The following is a 13891-nucleotide window of genomic DNA, read 5'->3' on the forward strand; positions in this document are numbered from 1 at the left end:
CGGGATAGTCGTTGGTTACGGGATAGTCGTTGGTTACGGGATAGTCGTTGGTTACGGGATAGTCGTTGGTTCTGGATAGTCTTGGTTCTGGATAGTCTTGGTTCTGGATAGTCGTTGGTTCTGGATAGTCGTTGGTTCTGGGATAGTCGTTGGTTACTGAGATCGTCGTGGTTACGGGATAGTCGTTGGTTACGGGATAGTCTTGGTTACGGGATAGTCTTGGTTACGGGATAGTCGTTGGTTACGGGATAGTCGTTGGTTACGGGATAGTCTTGGTTACGGGATAGTCGTTGGTTACGGGATAGTCTTGGTTACGGGATAGTCTTGGTTACGGGATAGTCGTTGGTTACGGGATAGTCGTTGGTTACGGGATAGTCGTTGGTTACGGGATAGTCTTGGTTACGGGATAGTCTTGGTTACGGGATAGTCGTTGGTTACGGGATAGTCGTTGGTTACGGGATAGTCGTTGGTTACGGGATAGTCGTTGGAATAATAATCTGTAAACGCTAGACATACAAAGAAAACCGGATTAAGGTTTATGGAGGATTAAAAAATACAATATTTATTCTTACTTTTCCCTCATTAAAAATGAACCTCGAACAGACATGGAGGAGAAATGTGCTTTAGGCTGTTTATGTCCAAACAGAGAGATGACAGGCTTGAGAAAGCAGCAGAGCTGGGAAGGAACCACCTCCCTCCCTTCTTGTATAAACTAAAACAGAAGAACAGGACCACTCTCTCCCCCTGATTTTAATCCCTTCTTTTGGCAAACACTGTGTGGAGGAAATTAAAATGTCCTGTTTAGTAATACCCACAAAAGCGGTTTAAAGCTTTAAAAAAGCACCATATCCCCTAAACTTGTTTGAATGTCCTAATCAAATATATATAGAGGAGGAAAGGAGGAGGGAGTATATATATATATAAGACTAGCATTAAATCCCATTTGTGGTTAGTTGTTGAGTCATAATATGGAACTGTAGTTGTGTACAACCTGCTATGGCCTACCAGCACAACACATATCAAAGCTCTGTGTGATACGACCATCTGCATGTAGTGAGCTACGACACCGGCTTGCATGCGTTTGTGTAAGCGCACAGAGGAAGTCCCAAGTGGCACCCTATTCCCTATATAGTACACTATTTTAGACCAGAGCCCTATGGCACCCTATTCCCTATATAGTACACTATTTTAGACCAGAGCCCTATGGCACCCTATTCCCTATATAGTGCACTACTTTTAGCCAGAGCCCTATTCCCTATATAGTACACTATTTTAGACCAGAGCCCTATGGCACCCTATTCCCTATATAGTACACTATTTTAGACCAGAGCCCTATGGCACCCTATTCCCTATATAGTGCACTACTTTTAGCCAGAGCCCTATTCCCTATATAGTACACTATTTTAGACCAGAGCCCTATGGCACCCTATTCCCTATATAGTGCACTACTTTAGACCAGAGCCCTATGGCACCCTATTCCCTATATAGTGCACTACTTTAGACCAGAGCCCTATTCCCTATATAGTACACTATTTTAGACCAGAGCCCTATGGCACCCTATTCCCTATATAGTGCACTACTTTTAGCCAGAGCCCTATTCCCTATATAGTACACTATTTTAGACCAGAGCCCTATGGCACCCTATTCCCTATATAGTGCACTACTTTAGACCAGAGCCCTATGGCACCCTATTCCCTATATAGTGCACTACTTTAGACCAGAGCCCTATGGCACCCTATTCCCTATATAGTGCACTACTTTTAGCCAGAGCTCTATGTGGGCATATATTACCATATTATTAACTAAGGCAACAACAAACCCCCCCCCAAAAAAATCCCAAAACCGCAGCACACTCTGGTGTCTTTAATGGACCACAATCCTCCATTCTGACATGCTGGTCTGTCCCCATTCATTAGAACCTGCTTTCATCTACCCATACTGCCCTCCCTCTCTCTGTCCCCTCCCTGCCTCCCTCTCTGTCCCCTCCCTGCCTCCCTCTCTCCGTCCGTCCCTTCGCAAAGAACAAGACAGAAAAAATAAAAATCAGGAGCAGCCCTAATGAGAATCCAGACTACTGCTATATCACTGACTACGGGGGGCGTTCCAAATGGCTCCCTATTGCAAAATATAGCGCACTATTTGAAACTACTCCTGAGGGAACTGGGGACCGTTAAAAATCTATTACAGATAGGAAATAGGGTGCAATTAATAAATCCTACACGGTCGAGGGAATCTTCGCTAAGTCGAGGGAATCTTCGCTAAGTGGAGGGAATCTTCGCTAAGTCGAGGGAACCTTCGCTAAGTCGAGAGAATCTTCGCTAAGTCGAGGGAATCTTCGCTAAGTCTATGGAATCTTCGCTAAGTCGAGGGAATCTTCGCTAAGTCGAGGGAATCTTCGCTAAGTCGAGGGAATCTTCGCTAAGTCGAGGGAACCTTCGCTAAGTCGAGAGAATCTTCGCTAAGTCGAGGGAATCTTCGCTAAGTCTATGGAATCTTCGCTAAGTCGAGGGAATCTTCGCTAAGTCGAGGGAATCTTCGCTAAGTCGAGGGAACCTTCGCTAAGTCGAGGAAATCTTCGCTAAGTCGAGGGAATCTTCGCTAAGTCGAGGGAATCATCGCTAAGTCGAGGGAACCTTCGCTAAGTCGAGGGAATCTTCGCTAAGTCGAGGGAATCTTCGCTAAGTCGAGGGAACCTTCGCTAAGTCGAGGGAATCTTCGCTAAGTCGAGGGAACCTTCGCTAAGTCGAGGGAACCTTCGCTAAGTCGAGGGAACCTTCGCTAAGTCGAGGGAATCTTCGCTAAGTCGAGGGAATCTCTTCACTAAGTCGAGGGAACCTTCGCTAAGTCGAGGGAACCTTCGCTAAGTCGAGGGAATCTTCGCTAAGTCGAGGGAATCTTCGCTAAGTCGAGGGAATCTTTACTTACTTAATAGATCAGTCATATATAACCTCACCTACACGGCCCATTGAACTGACAAGAGATTGCGCAAGCTCATTTTCAAGAATCAATTCACAGCCTCTCCACTCAAATCCCTGAGAATGAAACAGAAAGCCTCTCCACTCAAATCCCTGAGAATGAAACAGAAAGCCTCTCCACTCAAATCCCTGCGGCATCAAGAGAACAGCAAACAAACACCCACTCTGATCAAGCAAAGCATCATTCATCACCACCACAAATCACCACCATAAACAAACACTAAGAAATATGTCCGATTGTAAAGCAACTGTGTTATAAAATTCCCCCTGGTTCTTCAGAGCTAGTCGGCCCTCACTGCAGGTTTCTAAACAAAGCCCCCCCCCCTACCCCCCCACCCCGTCACAACTGCCTCACCACAGGGGGGGGTTAAATCTCCTGAACAATGCTCTAAGCAGCCCTCAGAATGGACTCGTTTACTAACACACACACACACACACCCCCAGACAGGATGTGCACTTTCAATGGGCTTTTAATGAACTGTCTGTCTGTCTGTCTGTCGAGCAAGCAAGAGGTAAAACAAATAGAGAACACAAACCTGTCCCAAATTATACTCTATTCCCTATATAGTGCACTACTGTTGACCAGGGCCCTATAGCACTCTATTCCCTATATAGTGCACTACTGTTGACCAGGGCCCTATAGCACTCTATTCCCTAGATAGAGCACTACTGTTGACCAGGGCCCTATAGCACTCTATTCCCTAGATAGAGCACTACTGTTGACCAGAGCCCTATAGCACTCTATTCCCTATATAGTGCACTACTGTTGACCAGAGCCCTATAGCACTCTATTCCCTATATAGTGCACTACTGTTGACCAGAGCCCTATGACACCCTATTCCCTATATAGTGCACTACTGTTGACCAGAGCCCTATGACACCCTATTCCCTATATAGTGCACTACTGTTGACCAGAGCCCTATGACACCCTATTCCCTATATAGTGCATTACTGTTGACCAGAGCCCATAGTGCACAATGTAGGGAATAGAGAGCGATTTGGGATGCAAACCCAGTCAGGCTCTCTCTCTGTGTCTCTCTGTGTCTCTCTGTGTCTCTCTGTGTCTCTCTGTGTCGCTGTGTGTCATGGCGGAAATGTTAGTGGGCTCAGGGCAGTGCAGAGGGGATTGACATACCAATGGGATCATCAGTCTATTCTGCCTCCCAAATGGCACTCTATTCCCTATGCAGTGCACTACTTTTGACCCATACTCACAGGGAATAGGGTGCAATTTGGGAGGCAACTTATCTTTGCCTGCCTGCCTGCCAAACAGCTGGCTTCAGTTGTTACAACATTCAACCCAGCACACCCCTCTCTCTTTCTGAGGCTGGTAGGAGAGGAGAGGAGAGGAGACGAGAGGAATGTATGGTGACTGGAGGAGAGGAGGGGAGAGGAGACGAGAGGAGAGTATGGTGACTGGAGGAGAGGAGACGAGAGGAGAGTATGGTGACTGGAGGAGAGGAGACGAGAGGAGAGTATGGTGACTGGAGGAGAGGAGACGAGAGGAGAGTATGGTGACTGGAGGAGAGGAGACGAGAGGAGAGTATGGTGACTGGAGGAGAGGAAACGAGAGGAGAGTATGGTGACTGGAGGAGAGGAGACGAGAGGAGAGTATGGTGACTGGACGAGAGGAGACGAGAGGAGAGTATGGTGACTGCAGAAGAGGAGAGGAGAGGAGAGGAGAGGAGAGGAGACGAGACGAGACGAGACGAGACGAGACGAGACGAGAGGAGAGTATGGTGACTGGAGCAGAGGAGAGGAGAGGATGGTGACTGGAGGAGAGGAGAGGAGAGGAGAGGAGACGAGAGGAGAGTATGGTGACTGGAGGAGAGGAGACGAGAGGAGAGTATGGTGACTGGAGGAGAGGAGACGAGACGAGACGAGACGAGACGAGAGGAGAGGAGAGGAGAGGAGAGGAGAGGAGAGGAGAGGAGAGCGTATGTTGACTGGATCAGACTACAGATGCAGCCAGGGAAAATATTTATGGTCAGCATTTACTTTCCAGACACAGAGAAAGACACACACACAGACATGCACACACACACACACAACCATGCACACACACACACACAGACATGCACACACACACCAAAATAAACCATAGTTTGGCACACACATAGAGTAGGGTGAGAGCGACAGAGAGCGACAGAGAGCGACAGAGAGCGACAGAGAGCGACAGAGAGCGACAGAGAGCGACAGAGAGCGACAGAGAGAGAGAGAGACCAGGCCATTCAGCAATTATGTGTTAAGATGTGCTGCTGAGAGAGCAGATACTGTAGGATACAGTAAACACCAGACCAGTATCAGGATGGACTGTAAACACCAGACCAGTATCAGGATGGACTGTAAACACCAGACCAGTATCAGGATGGACTGTAAACACCAGACCAGTATCAGGATGGACTGTAAACACCAGACCAGTATCAGGATGGACTGTAAACACCAGACCAGTATCAGGATGGACTGTAAACACCAGACCAGTATCAGGATGGACTGTAAACACCAGACCAGTATCAGGATGGACTGTAAACACCAGACCAGTATCAGGATGGACTGTAAACACCAGACCAGTATCAGGATGGACTGTAAACACCAGACCAGTATCAGGATGGACTGTAAACACCAGACCAGTATCAGGATGGACTGTAAACACCAGACCAGTATCAGGATGAGCTGTAAACACCAGACCAGTATCAGGAGGTGATGTAAACACCAGACCAGTATCAGGATGGACTGTAAACACCAGACCAGTATCAGGATGGACTGTAAACACCAGACCAGTATCAGGATGGACTGTAAACACCAGACCAGTATCAGGATGGACTGTAAACACCAGACCAGTATCAGGATGGATTGTAAACACCAGACCAGTATCAGGATGAGCTGTAAACACCAGACCAGTATCAGGATGAGCTGTAAACACCAGACCAGTATCAGGATGGACTGTAAACACCAGACCAGTATCAGGATGGACTGTAAACACCAGACCAGTATCAGGATGAGCTGTAAACACCAGACCAGTATCAGGATGAGCTGTAAACACCAGACCAGTATCAGGATGAGCTGTAAACACCAGACCAGTATCAGGATGGACTGTAAACACCAGACCAGTATCAGGATGGACTGTAAACACCAGACCAGTATCAGGATGGACTGTAAACACCAGACCAGTATCAGGATGGACTGTAAACACCAGACCAGTATCAGGATGAGCTGTAAACACCAGACCAGTATCAGGATGAGCTGTAAACACCAGACCAGTATCAGGATGAGCTGTAAACACCAGACCAGTATCAGGATGGACTGTAAACACCAGACCAGTATCAGGATGGACTGTAAACACCAGACCAGTATCAGGAGGTGATGTAAACACCAGACCAGTATCAGGATGGACTGTAAACACCAGACCAGTATCAGGATGGACTGTAAACACCAGACCAGTATCAGGATGGACTGTAAACACCAGACCAGTATCAGGATGGACTGTAAACACCAGACCAGTATCAGGATGGACTGTAAACACCAGACCAGTATCAGGAGGTGATGTAAACACCAGACCAGTATCAGGATGGACTGTAAACACCAGACCAGTATCAGGATGGACTGTAAACACCAGACCAGTATCAGGAGGTGATGTACATAGCCCATCTGTAAATAGCCCATCCAACTACCTCATCCCCATACTGTATTTATTTATCTTGCTCCTTTGCACCCCAGTATCTCTACTTGCACATTCATCTTCTGCACATCAACCACTCTAGTGTCTAATTGCTGTATAGTATTTACTTCTCCACATGGCCTCATCAACCACTCTAGTGTCTAATTGGTATATAGTAATGACTTCTCCACCATGGCCTCATCAACCACTCTAGTGTCTAATTGGTATATAGTAATGACTTCTCCACCATGGCCTCATCAACCACTCTAGTGTCTAATTGGTATATAGTAATGACTTCTCCACCATGGCCTCATCAACCACTCTAGTGTCTAATTGGTATATAGTAATGACTTCTCCACCATGGCCTCATCAACCACTCTAGTGTCTAATTGCTGTATAGTATTTACTTCTCCACATGGCCTCATCAACCACTCTAGTGTCTAATTGCTGTATAGTATTTACTTCTCCACATGGCCTCATCAACCACTCTAGTGTCTAATTGCTGTATAGTATTTACTTCTCCACATGGCCTATTTATTGCCAAACCTCCCTTATCTTTCCACATTTACTGTCTATAGATTTTCTTCTACTGTGTTATTGACTGTGTGTTTGTTTACTCCATGTGTAACTCTGTGTTGTGTCGAACTGCTTTGCTTTATTCTTGGCCAGGTCACAGTTATAAATGAGAACTTGTTCTCAACTAGCCTAACCTGGTTAAATAAAGACCAGTATCAGGATGGACTGTAAACACCAGACCAGACCAGGGATGACAGTAGGCGTGGGGGACAGGGGACAGGGATGACAGTAGGCGTGGGGGACAGGGGACAGGGATGACAGTAGGCGTGGGGGACAGGGGACCGGGATGACAGTAGGCGTGGGGGACAGGGGACAGGGATGACAGTAGGCATGGGGACAGGGGACCGGGATGACAGTAGGCATGGGGGACAGGGACAGGGATGACAGTAGGCATGGGGGACAGGGGACAGGGATGACAGTAGGCATGGGGGACAGGGGACACAGGGATGACAGTAGGCGTGGGGGACAGGGGACCCAGAAGTGTGCGTGGGGACCACCATGGGGACCGGGATGATCAGCTAGGCACTCCAGGAGATGGTGACCAGAGACCACGCCAGCGTTGTTTATTAACATGGGCCCACCTCCCGGATGACACCTAGGCATGGGGGACAGGGGACCGCTTGACCACGTCACACACGCGTGGGGGACCTGGGCTTGAACGGGAACACCTCCTCTAGCCATCCTATTGGACAGGGATGACAGTAGGCATGGGGGACCGGGATGACAGTAGGCATGGGGGGACAGGGATGACAGGGAGCATGGGGGAGGAAGAGACAGGGATGAGAATAAACCATGGGGACCACCCAGAGGAAGTGTGACAGGAGGAGAATAAACCACACCACAGAGGGAGGGAGGAACTCCAGGGAGTGGAATAAACCACACCACAGAGGAAGGAAGAGACAGGGAGTCCAGAATAAACCACACCAGAGGAAGGAAGAGACAGGGGAGTGAGAATAAACCACACCACAGAGGAAGGAAGAGACAGGGAGTGAGAATAAACCACACCACAGAGGAAGGAAGAGACGGGAGACCTGGGAGGGAGGAAGAGACAGGGAGTGAGAATAAACCACACCACAGAGGGAGGGAGAGACAGGATGGAATAAACCACACCACAGAGGAGGAAGAGACAGGGAGTGAGAATAAACCACACCACAGAGGGAGGAAGAGACAGGGAGTGAGAATAAACCACACCACAGAGGGAGGGAGGAAGAGACAGGGAGTGAGAATAAACCACACCACAGAGGGAGGGAGGAAGAGACAGGGAGTGAGAATAAACCACAGAGGAAGGAAGAGACAGGGAGTGAGAATATACCACAGAGGAAGGAAGAGACAGGGAGTGAGAATAAACCACACCACAGAGGGAGGGAGGAAGAGACAGGGAGTGAGAATAAACCACAGAGGAAGGAAGAGACAGGGAGTGAGAATAAACCACAGAGGAAGGAAGAGACAGGGAGTGAGAATAAACCACAGAGGAAGAGACAGGGAGTGAGAATAAACCACAGAGGAAGGAAGAGACAGGGAGTGAGAATAAACCACACCACAGAGGGAGGAAGGAAGAGACAGGGAGTGAGAATAAACCACACCACAGAGGAAGGAAGAGACAGGGAGTGAGAATAAACCACACCACAGAGGGAGGGAGGAAGAGACAGGGAGTGAGAATAAACCACACCACAGAGGAAGGAAGAGACAGGGAGTGAGAATAAACCACACCACAGAGGGAGGGAGGAAGAGACAGGGAGTGAGAATAAACCACACCACAGAGGGAGGAAGAGACAGGGAGTGAGAATAAACCACACCACAGAGGGAGGGAGGAAGAGACAGGGAGTGAGAATAAACCACACCACAGGAAGCCAAGACAGTCATATCAGAATAAGGTAATAACACATTTAAAAATCAAGCTATGGAATAAATAACTTTTCTTTTCAAGTTTATGGACAAGTCAGACCCTTTAACTGCCATGCAACAGTTCTGAAACATTATTTTATAGCTCGTGAGCACTTTGTGTGTGTGGTGGTTGGTCAAACATGAGCCTGTACACTTTCGCCCCTATAGGCAATGACTGGGTAGGCTACAAGCACAGACAACCCGCGAAGGAACCGAGAGAGAGGACTTTAACAGGGAGCTGCCCCGAGGCGAGCGCACCGTACCCACGCCTACCGACTGAAGTTCTCCTCAGAATGATGTAGCCCAGCTGCTCATCGAGGCTGCAACAAATGTGCTCTTATATTCCAATAAACGGAGTCGACAGTAAATAGGCTAGTTGGCTTTTTAAGAAAAACACCCTCATGTATAAACACGCTTGTTATTACGATTTTGCGATCAGTAGAATAACGCCTAGGTTGACCCACCTGACCAGACAGTATTTTATCTTATATTTGATCAAGTATAATGATCCATAAGAATCGTGTTGCAAAAAAAATCGGATGATAGATATTTTCAGGCAACTCACCTTCTTTGACCATCGGAGATTCACTGTCCAGCTCCCGGTAGATTTCCCTCACCAACTCCGCGGTCTCCTCGTTGCTTTTGCTGTTGATGTCCCATAGCACCAATACAGCCCGTCTTCTAGCGAACTCCTTGGCGAACAGCCGACCCAGACCGCTTCCAGCCCCGGTGATCACACACACCTGTCCCGCTACACTCTTCTCCTTCGGCCGCACCACCCATTTCGCCCCGGCGGTAACAAAAGCCCAGAGCACTTTCAAGATGACCACGAAAAATTCCGCAAAAATGACCATAGTGTTCATCATCTTGAACGCGATGGCAATGAGCAAGATAATGAGAGAACGGAGATAATATTGTATAGAAAGCGCACACCGTTTTGCTTTACTGTGGTTTAAATGAGTTATTGCAGCCAAAGTTGTGATGAATAAGTAAACTAATATTGTTCGTGTTGTTTATGAAACAAACGGTCTGAATAGAATAGAGGTCTACTGGACTGATTTCCTTCTTTAAAAAAAGAAAAAAATACTCTACTCCAAGACAGCAAAAGAATGCAGAAATTGACTGAATCAATGAATGCTAGGCTCAACAAATTATTATTTTTGTTAAACTTGTTGCTGATTTTGTCAAGTTGCTTCCCGATTCTCGCAAACAGTCCCAGTTGTGCGCATAGAAATAAGTAAGTACGGAGTTGCGTGTAGAAGAACACTGCCACTGTGTTGCGCCCTTCGGTCCCTTTGCAGTGACAGTCCTGCAGTGCTCTCGAAACAGAACGGCGGCTCGTGCGCTTTTTAACCACTGCCCATCAATGGACCCCAATAGGACGAGGGCGGCTGCGCCTGACAGAAATAGAAGAGTGGCTTATCTTTAGTAAAATGAAAGGCGCGTCGTGGAAACCGGAGACTGAATGGATGAGCTCTCTTGTGCCACCTGTAGGACTTTAGGAAGTGTTGTCAGATGAATGAAAACAGAGGGGATTACGAAATAATAAATAATGTATTAAGAAATTGTCTTCCTTTTTGTTTAGTAATTAAATAAAACACCATTCTGACTTTGGAAAGATAACCGAACTGTAAACGTCACACCTTTACAACAGAGGTTATCACCGATGACGATGTACCGTTTTTTTGTTTATAACATTAGTAGATTTAAAGTTATGAAACTTTATGAATTAAATTGAAATGTCATCCCATGTCTTGTAAAACCAGTCAACATGTACATATCAATTGTAATTATAGACTATATATTTAACAATTGTTTTTATTGATAGTTATAGCTAATGACAGGGTTAGTAACTATATAAAGGGTCAGTAGCTATATACAGGGTCAGTAACTATATACAGGGTCAGTAGTTATATACAGGGTCAGTAGTTATATATAGGGTCAGTAGCTATATACAGGGTCAGTAGCTATATACAGGGTCAGTAGCTATATACAGGGTCAGTAGTTATATACAGGGTCAGTAGCTATATACAGGGTCAGTAGCTATATACAGGGTCAGTAGTTATATACAGGGTCAGTAGTTATATACAGGGTCAGTAGTTATATACAGGGTCAGTAACAGGGTCAGGGTCAGGGTCAGTAGCTATATACAGGGTCAGTAGTTATATACAGGGTCAGTAGTTATATACAGGGTCAGTAGCTATATACAGGGTCAGTAGCTATATACAGGGTCAGTAGTTATATACAGGGTCAGTAGTTATATACAGGGTCAGTTCCAGGGTCAGTAGTTATATACAGGGTCAGTAATTATATACAGGGTCAGTTCCAGGGTCAGTAGTTATATACAGGGTCAGTAGTTATATACAGGGTCAGTAGTTATATACAGGGTTAGTAGCTATATACAGGGTCAGTAACTATATACAGGGTTAGTTGTTATATACAGGGTCAGTAGTTATATACAGGGTCAGTTCCAGGGTCAGTGGTTATATACAGGGTCAGTAGTTATATACAGGGTCAGTTCCAGGGTCAGTAGTTATATACAGGGTCAGTAGCTATATACAGGGTCAGGGTCAGTAGTTATATACAGGGTCAGTAGTTATATACAGGGTCAGTAGTTATATACAGGGTCAGTTCCAGGGTCAGTAGTTATACAGGGTCAGTAGTTATATACAGGGTCAGTAGCTATATACAGGGTCAGTTCCAGGGTCAGTAGCTATATACAGGGTCAGTAGGGTCAGTAGTATATACAGGGTCAGTAGTTATATACAGGGTCAGTAACTATATACAGGTCAGTAGTTATATACAGGGTCAGTAGTTATATACAGGGTCAGTAGCTATATACAGGGTCAGTAGTTATATACAGGGTCAGTAGTTATATACAGGGTCAGTAGTTATATACAGGGTCAGTAGTTATATACAGGGTCAGTAGCTATATACAGGGTCAGTATTTATATACAGGGTCAGTAGCTGTATACAGGGTCAGTAGTTATATACAGGGTCAGTAGTATATCAGTAGTTATATACAGGGTCAGTAGTTATATACAGGGTTATTAGCTATATACAGGGTCAGTAGTTATATACAGGGTCAGTAGCTATATACAGGGTCAGTAGCTATATACAGGGTCAGTAACTATATACAGGGTCAGTAGTTATATACAGGGTCAGTAGTTATATACAGGGACAGTACCAGGGTCAGTAGCTATATACAGGGTCAGTAGTTATATACAGGGTCAGTAGTTATATACAGGGACAGTACCAGGGTCAGTGTCAATACTTTATTTACAATGAGCAGTGATACTGGAGTGGTAGGGGTATATCTGTAAAGGCGAAATGTGACTATGCATCAGGATATATAATAAACGGAGTAGCAGCAGTTTATACATTGATTGTATGTAAGTGTAAATGTATAGAAATGTCAATGCAGACAGTCTGTGTAGCCATTTTGTCATCTATTTAGCAGTCTTGTGACTTGGGGGTAGAAGCTGTTCAGGAGTCTGTTGGTGTCAGACTTGATGCTCCGGGTACCACTTTCAGTGCAAAAAGCAGAGAGAACAGTCTGTGGCATGGAAGGCTGGAGTCTTTAATGATCTTCCGGGCTTTTCCTTTCACGCCTCCTGGTATAGAGGTCCTGGGTGGCCGGGAGCTCGTTCCCCAGCGATGTGCTGGGCTGTTCGCACCACCCTCTGTAGCGCCATGCGATTGGTTAATCCTCAATGTTTTTTTTGTACGGAAAAAAAAAAAGAATGTTTCGGTAATGTAACCTTTTTGTTGTACTGTCAAATCTCAGAAACACCAAAGATACGTCTGAAAGGGTGCAATTACAGGGTCAGTAGTTATATACGGGTCAAATACCTCGGGGGGTTCATAATAATAAATAATAATAATAATATATGCATTTAGCAGACGCTTTTATCCAAAGCGACTTACAGTCATGTGTGCATACATTCTACGTTCATGTGGACATTCCAAACTACCTCTATATACAGTACTTCTATTGGTAAATTTTATTTATAGATATAGATATATATATATAGATATATAGATATATAAATATATAGATATAATTTTATGATTATAATTTTATTATTATTATTATATTATTTTCAACCTACCTGCTAATTTCCAATTGTATTAATGTCACGGATCCCCCAGGTCCTGCTGCTCATTCTGTTCACCAGCTCCGGAGGTCTACATCGTGGTAGAGGCTCCTGATTGGCTGAGTAGGTATGGGGGGCCTTCTCGGCTTCACTGAACTGGATTCATTATCGCCCACCCCCGACTGTCTTGTCTCATTACGGACACCTGGTTCCCATTCCCCCTGAGTAGTATGTGCCCTCAGTTCCCCATTGTCCTGGTTCATCATCGGGTCGCCTTGTGGTTAGAGTGGAGGGGCGGCAGGGTAGCCTAGTGGTTAGAGTGGAGGGGCGGCAGGGTAGCCTAGTGGTTAGAGTGTAGAGGCGGCAGGGTAGCCTAGTGGTTAGAGTGGAGGGGCGGCAGGGTAGCCTAGTGGTTAGAGTGGAGGGGCGGCAGGGTAGCCTACTGGTTAGAGCGTTGTACTAGTAACCTGAAGGTTGCAAGTTCAAACCCCCGAGCTGACAAGGTACAAATCTGTCGTTCTGCCCCTGAGTAGGCTGTTCCTAGGCTGTTATTGAAAATGATAAATTGTTCTTAACTGTCTTGCCTAGTTAAATAAAGGTAAAAAAATATATATTTTTTTAATTGTTCCATGTCTGTTGGTTCTTGTGAGTACCTGTGTTCTGTTGTATTGGCTTTCATGTTATTGTGGACTATTTAGAGA

At 45.8% G+C, this 13891-nt stretch overlaps 1 protein-coding gene across 1 annotated transcript in view; it reads right to left on the reverse strand.

The window, feature by feature from the left end:
* Positions 1-10452, reverse strand: part of LOC127916409 (retinol dehydrogenase 10-A-like) — a 33559-nt gene extending 23107 nt beyond the window's left edge. Inside the window, exons 1-2 of the mRNA XM_052498173.1 lie at positions 9586-10452; positions 7684-7804 (exon numbers count right to left, since the gene is read on the reverse strand). Of these exons, the coding sequence (XP_052354133.1) occupies positions 7684-7804; positions 9586-9959 (495 nt within the window). The 5' untranslated portion in view covers positions 9960-10452. The remainder of the gene's footprint in view (positions 1-7683; positions 7805-9585) is intronic.
* Positions 10453-13891: the final 3439 nt, after the last annotated feature.

This window comes from Oncorhynchus keta, chromosome 4, assembly GCF_023373465.1.
Source record: "Oncorhynchus keta strain PuntledgeMale-10-30-2019 chromosome 4, Oket_V2, whole genome shotgun sequence".
NCBI classification, from domain to species: domain Eukaryota; kingdom Metazoa; phylum Chordata; class Actinopteri; order Salmoniformes; family Salmonidae; genus Oncorhynchus; species Oncorhynchus keta.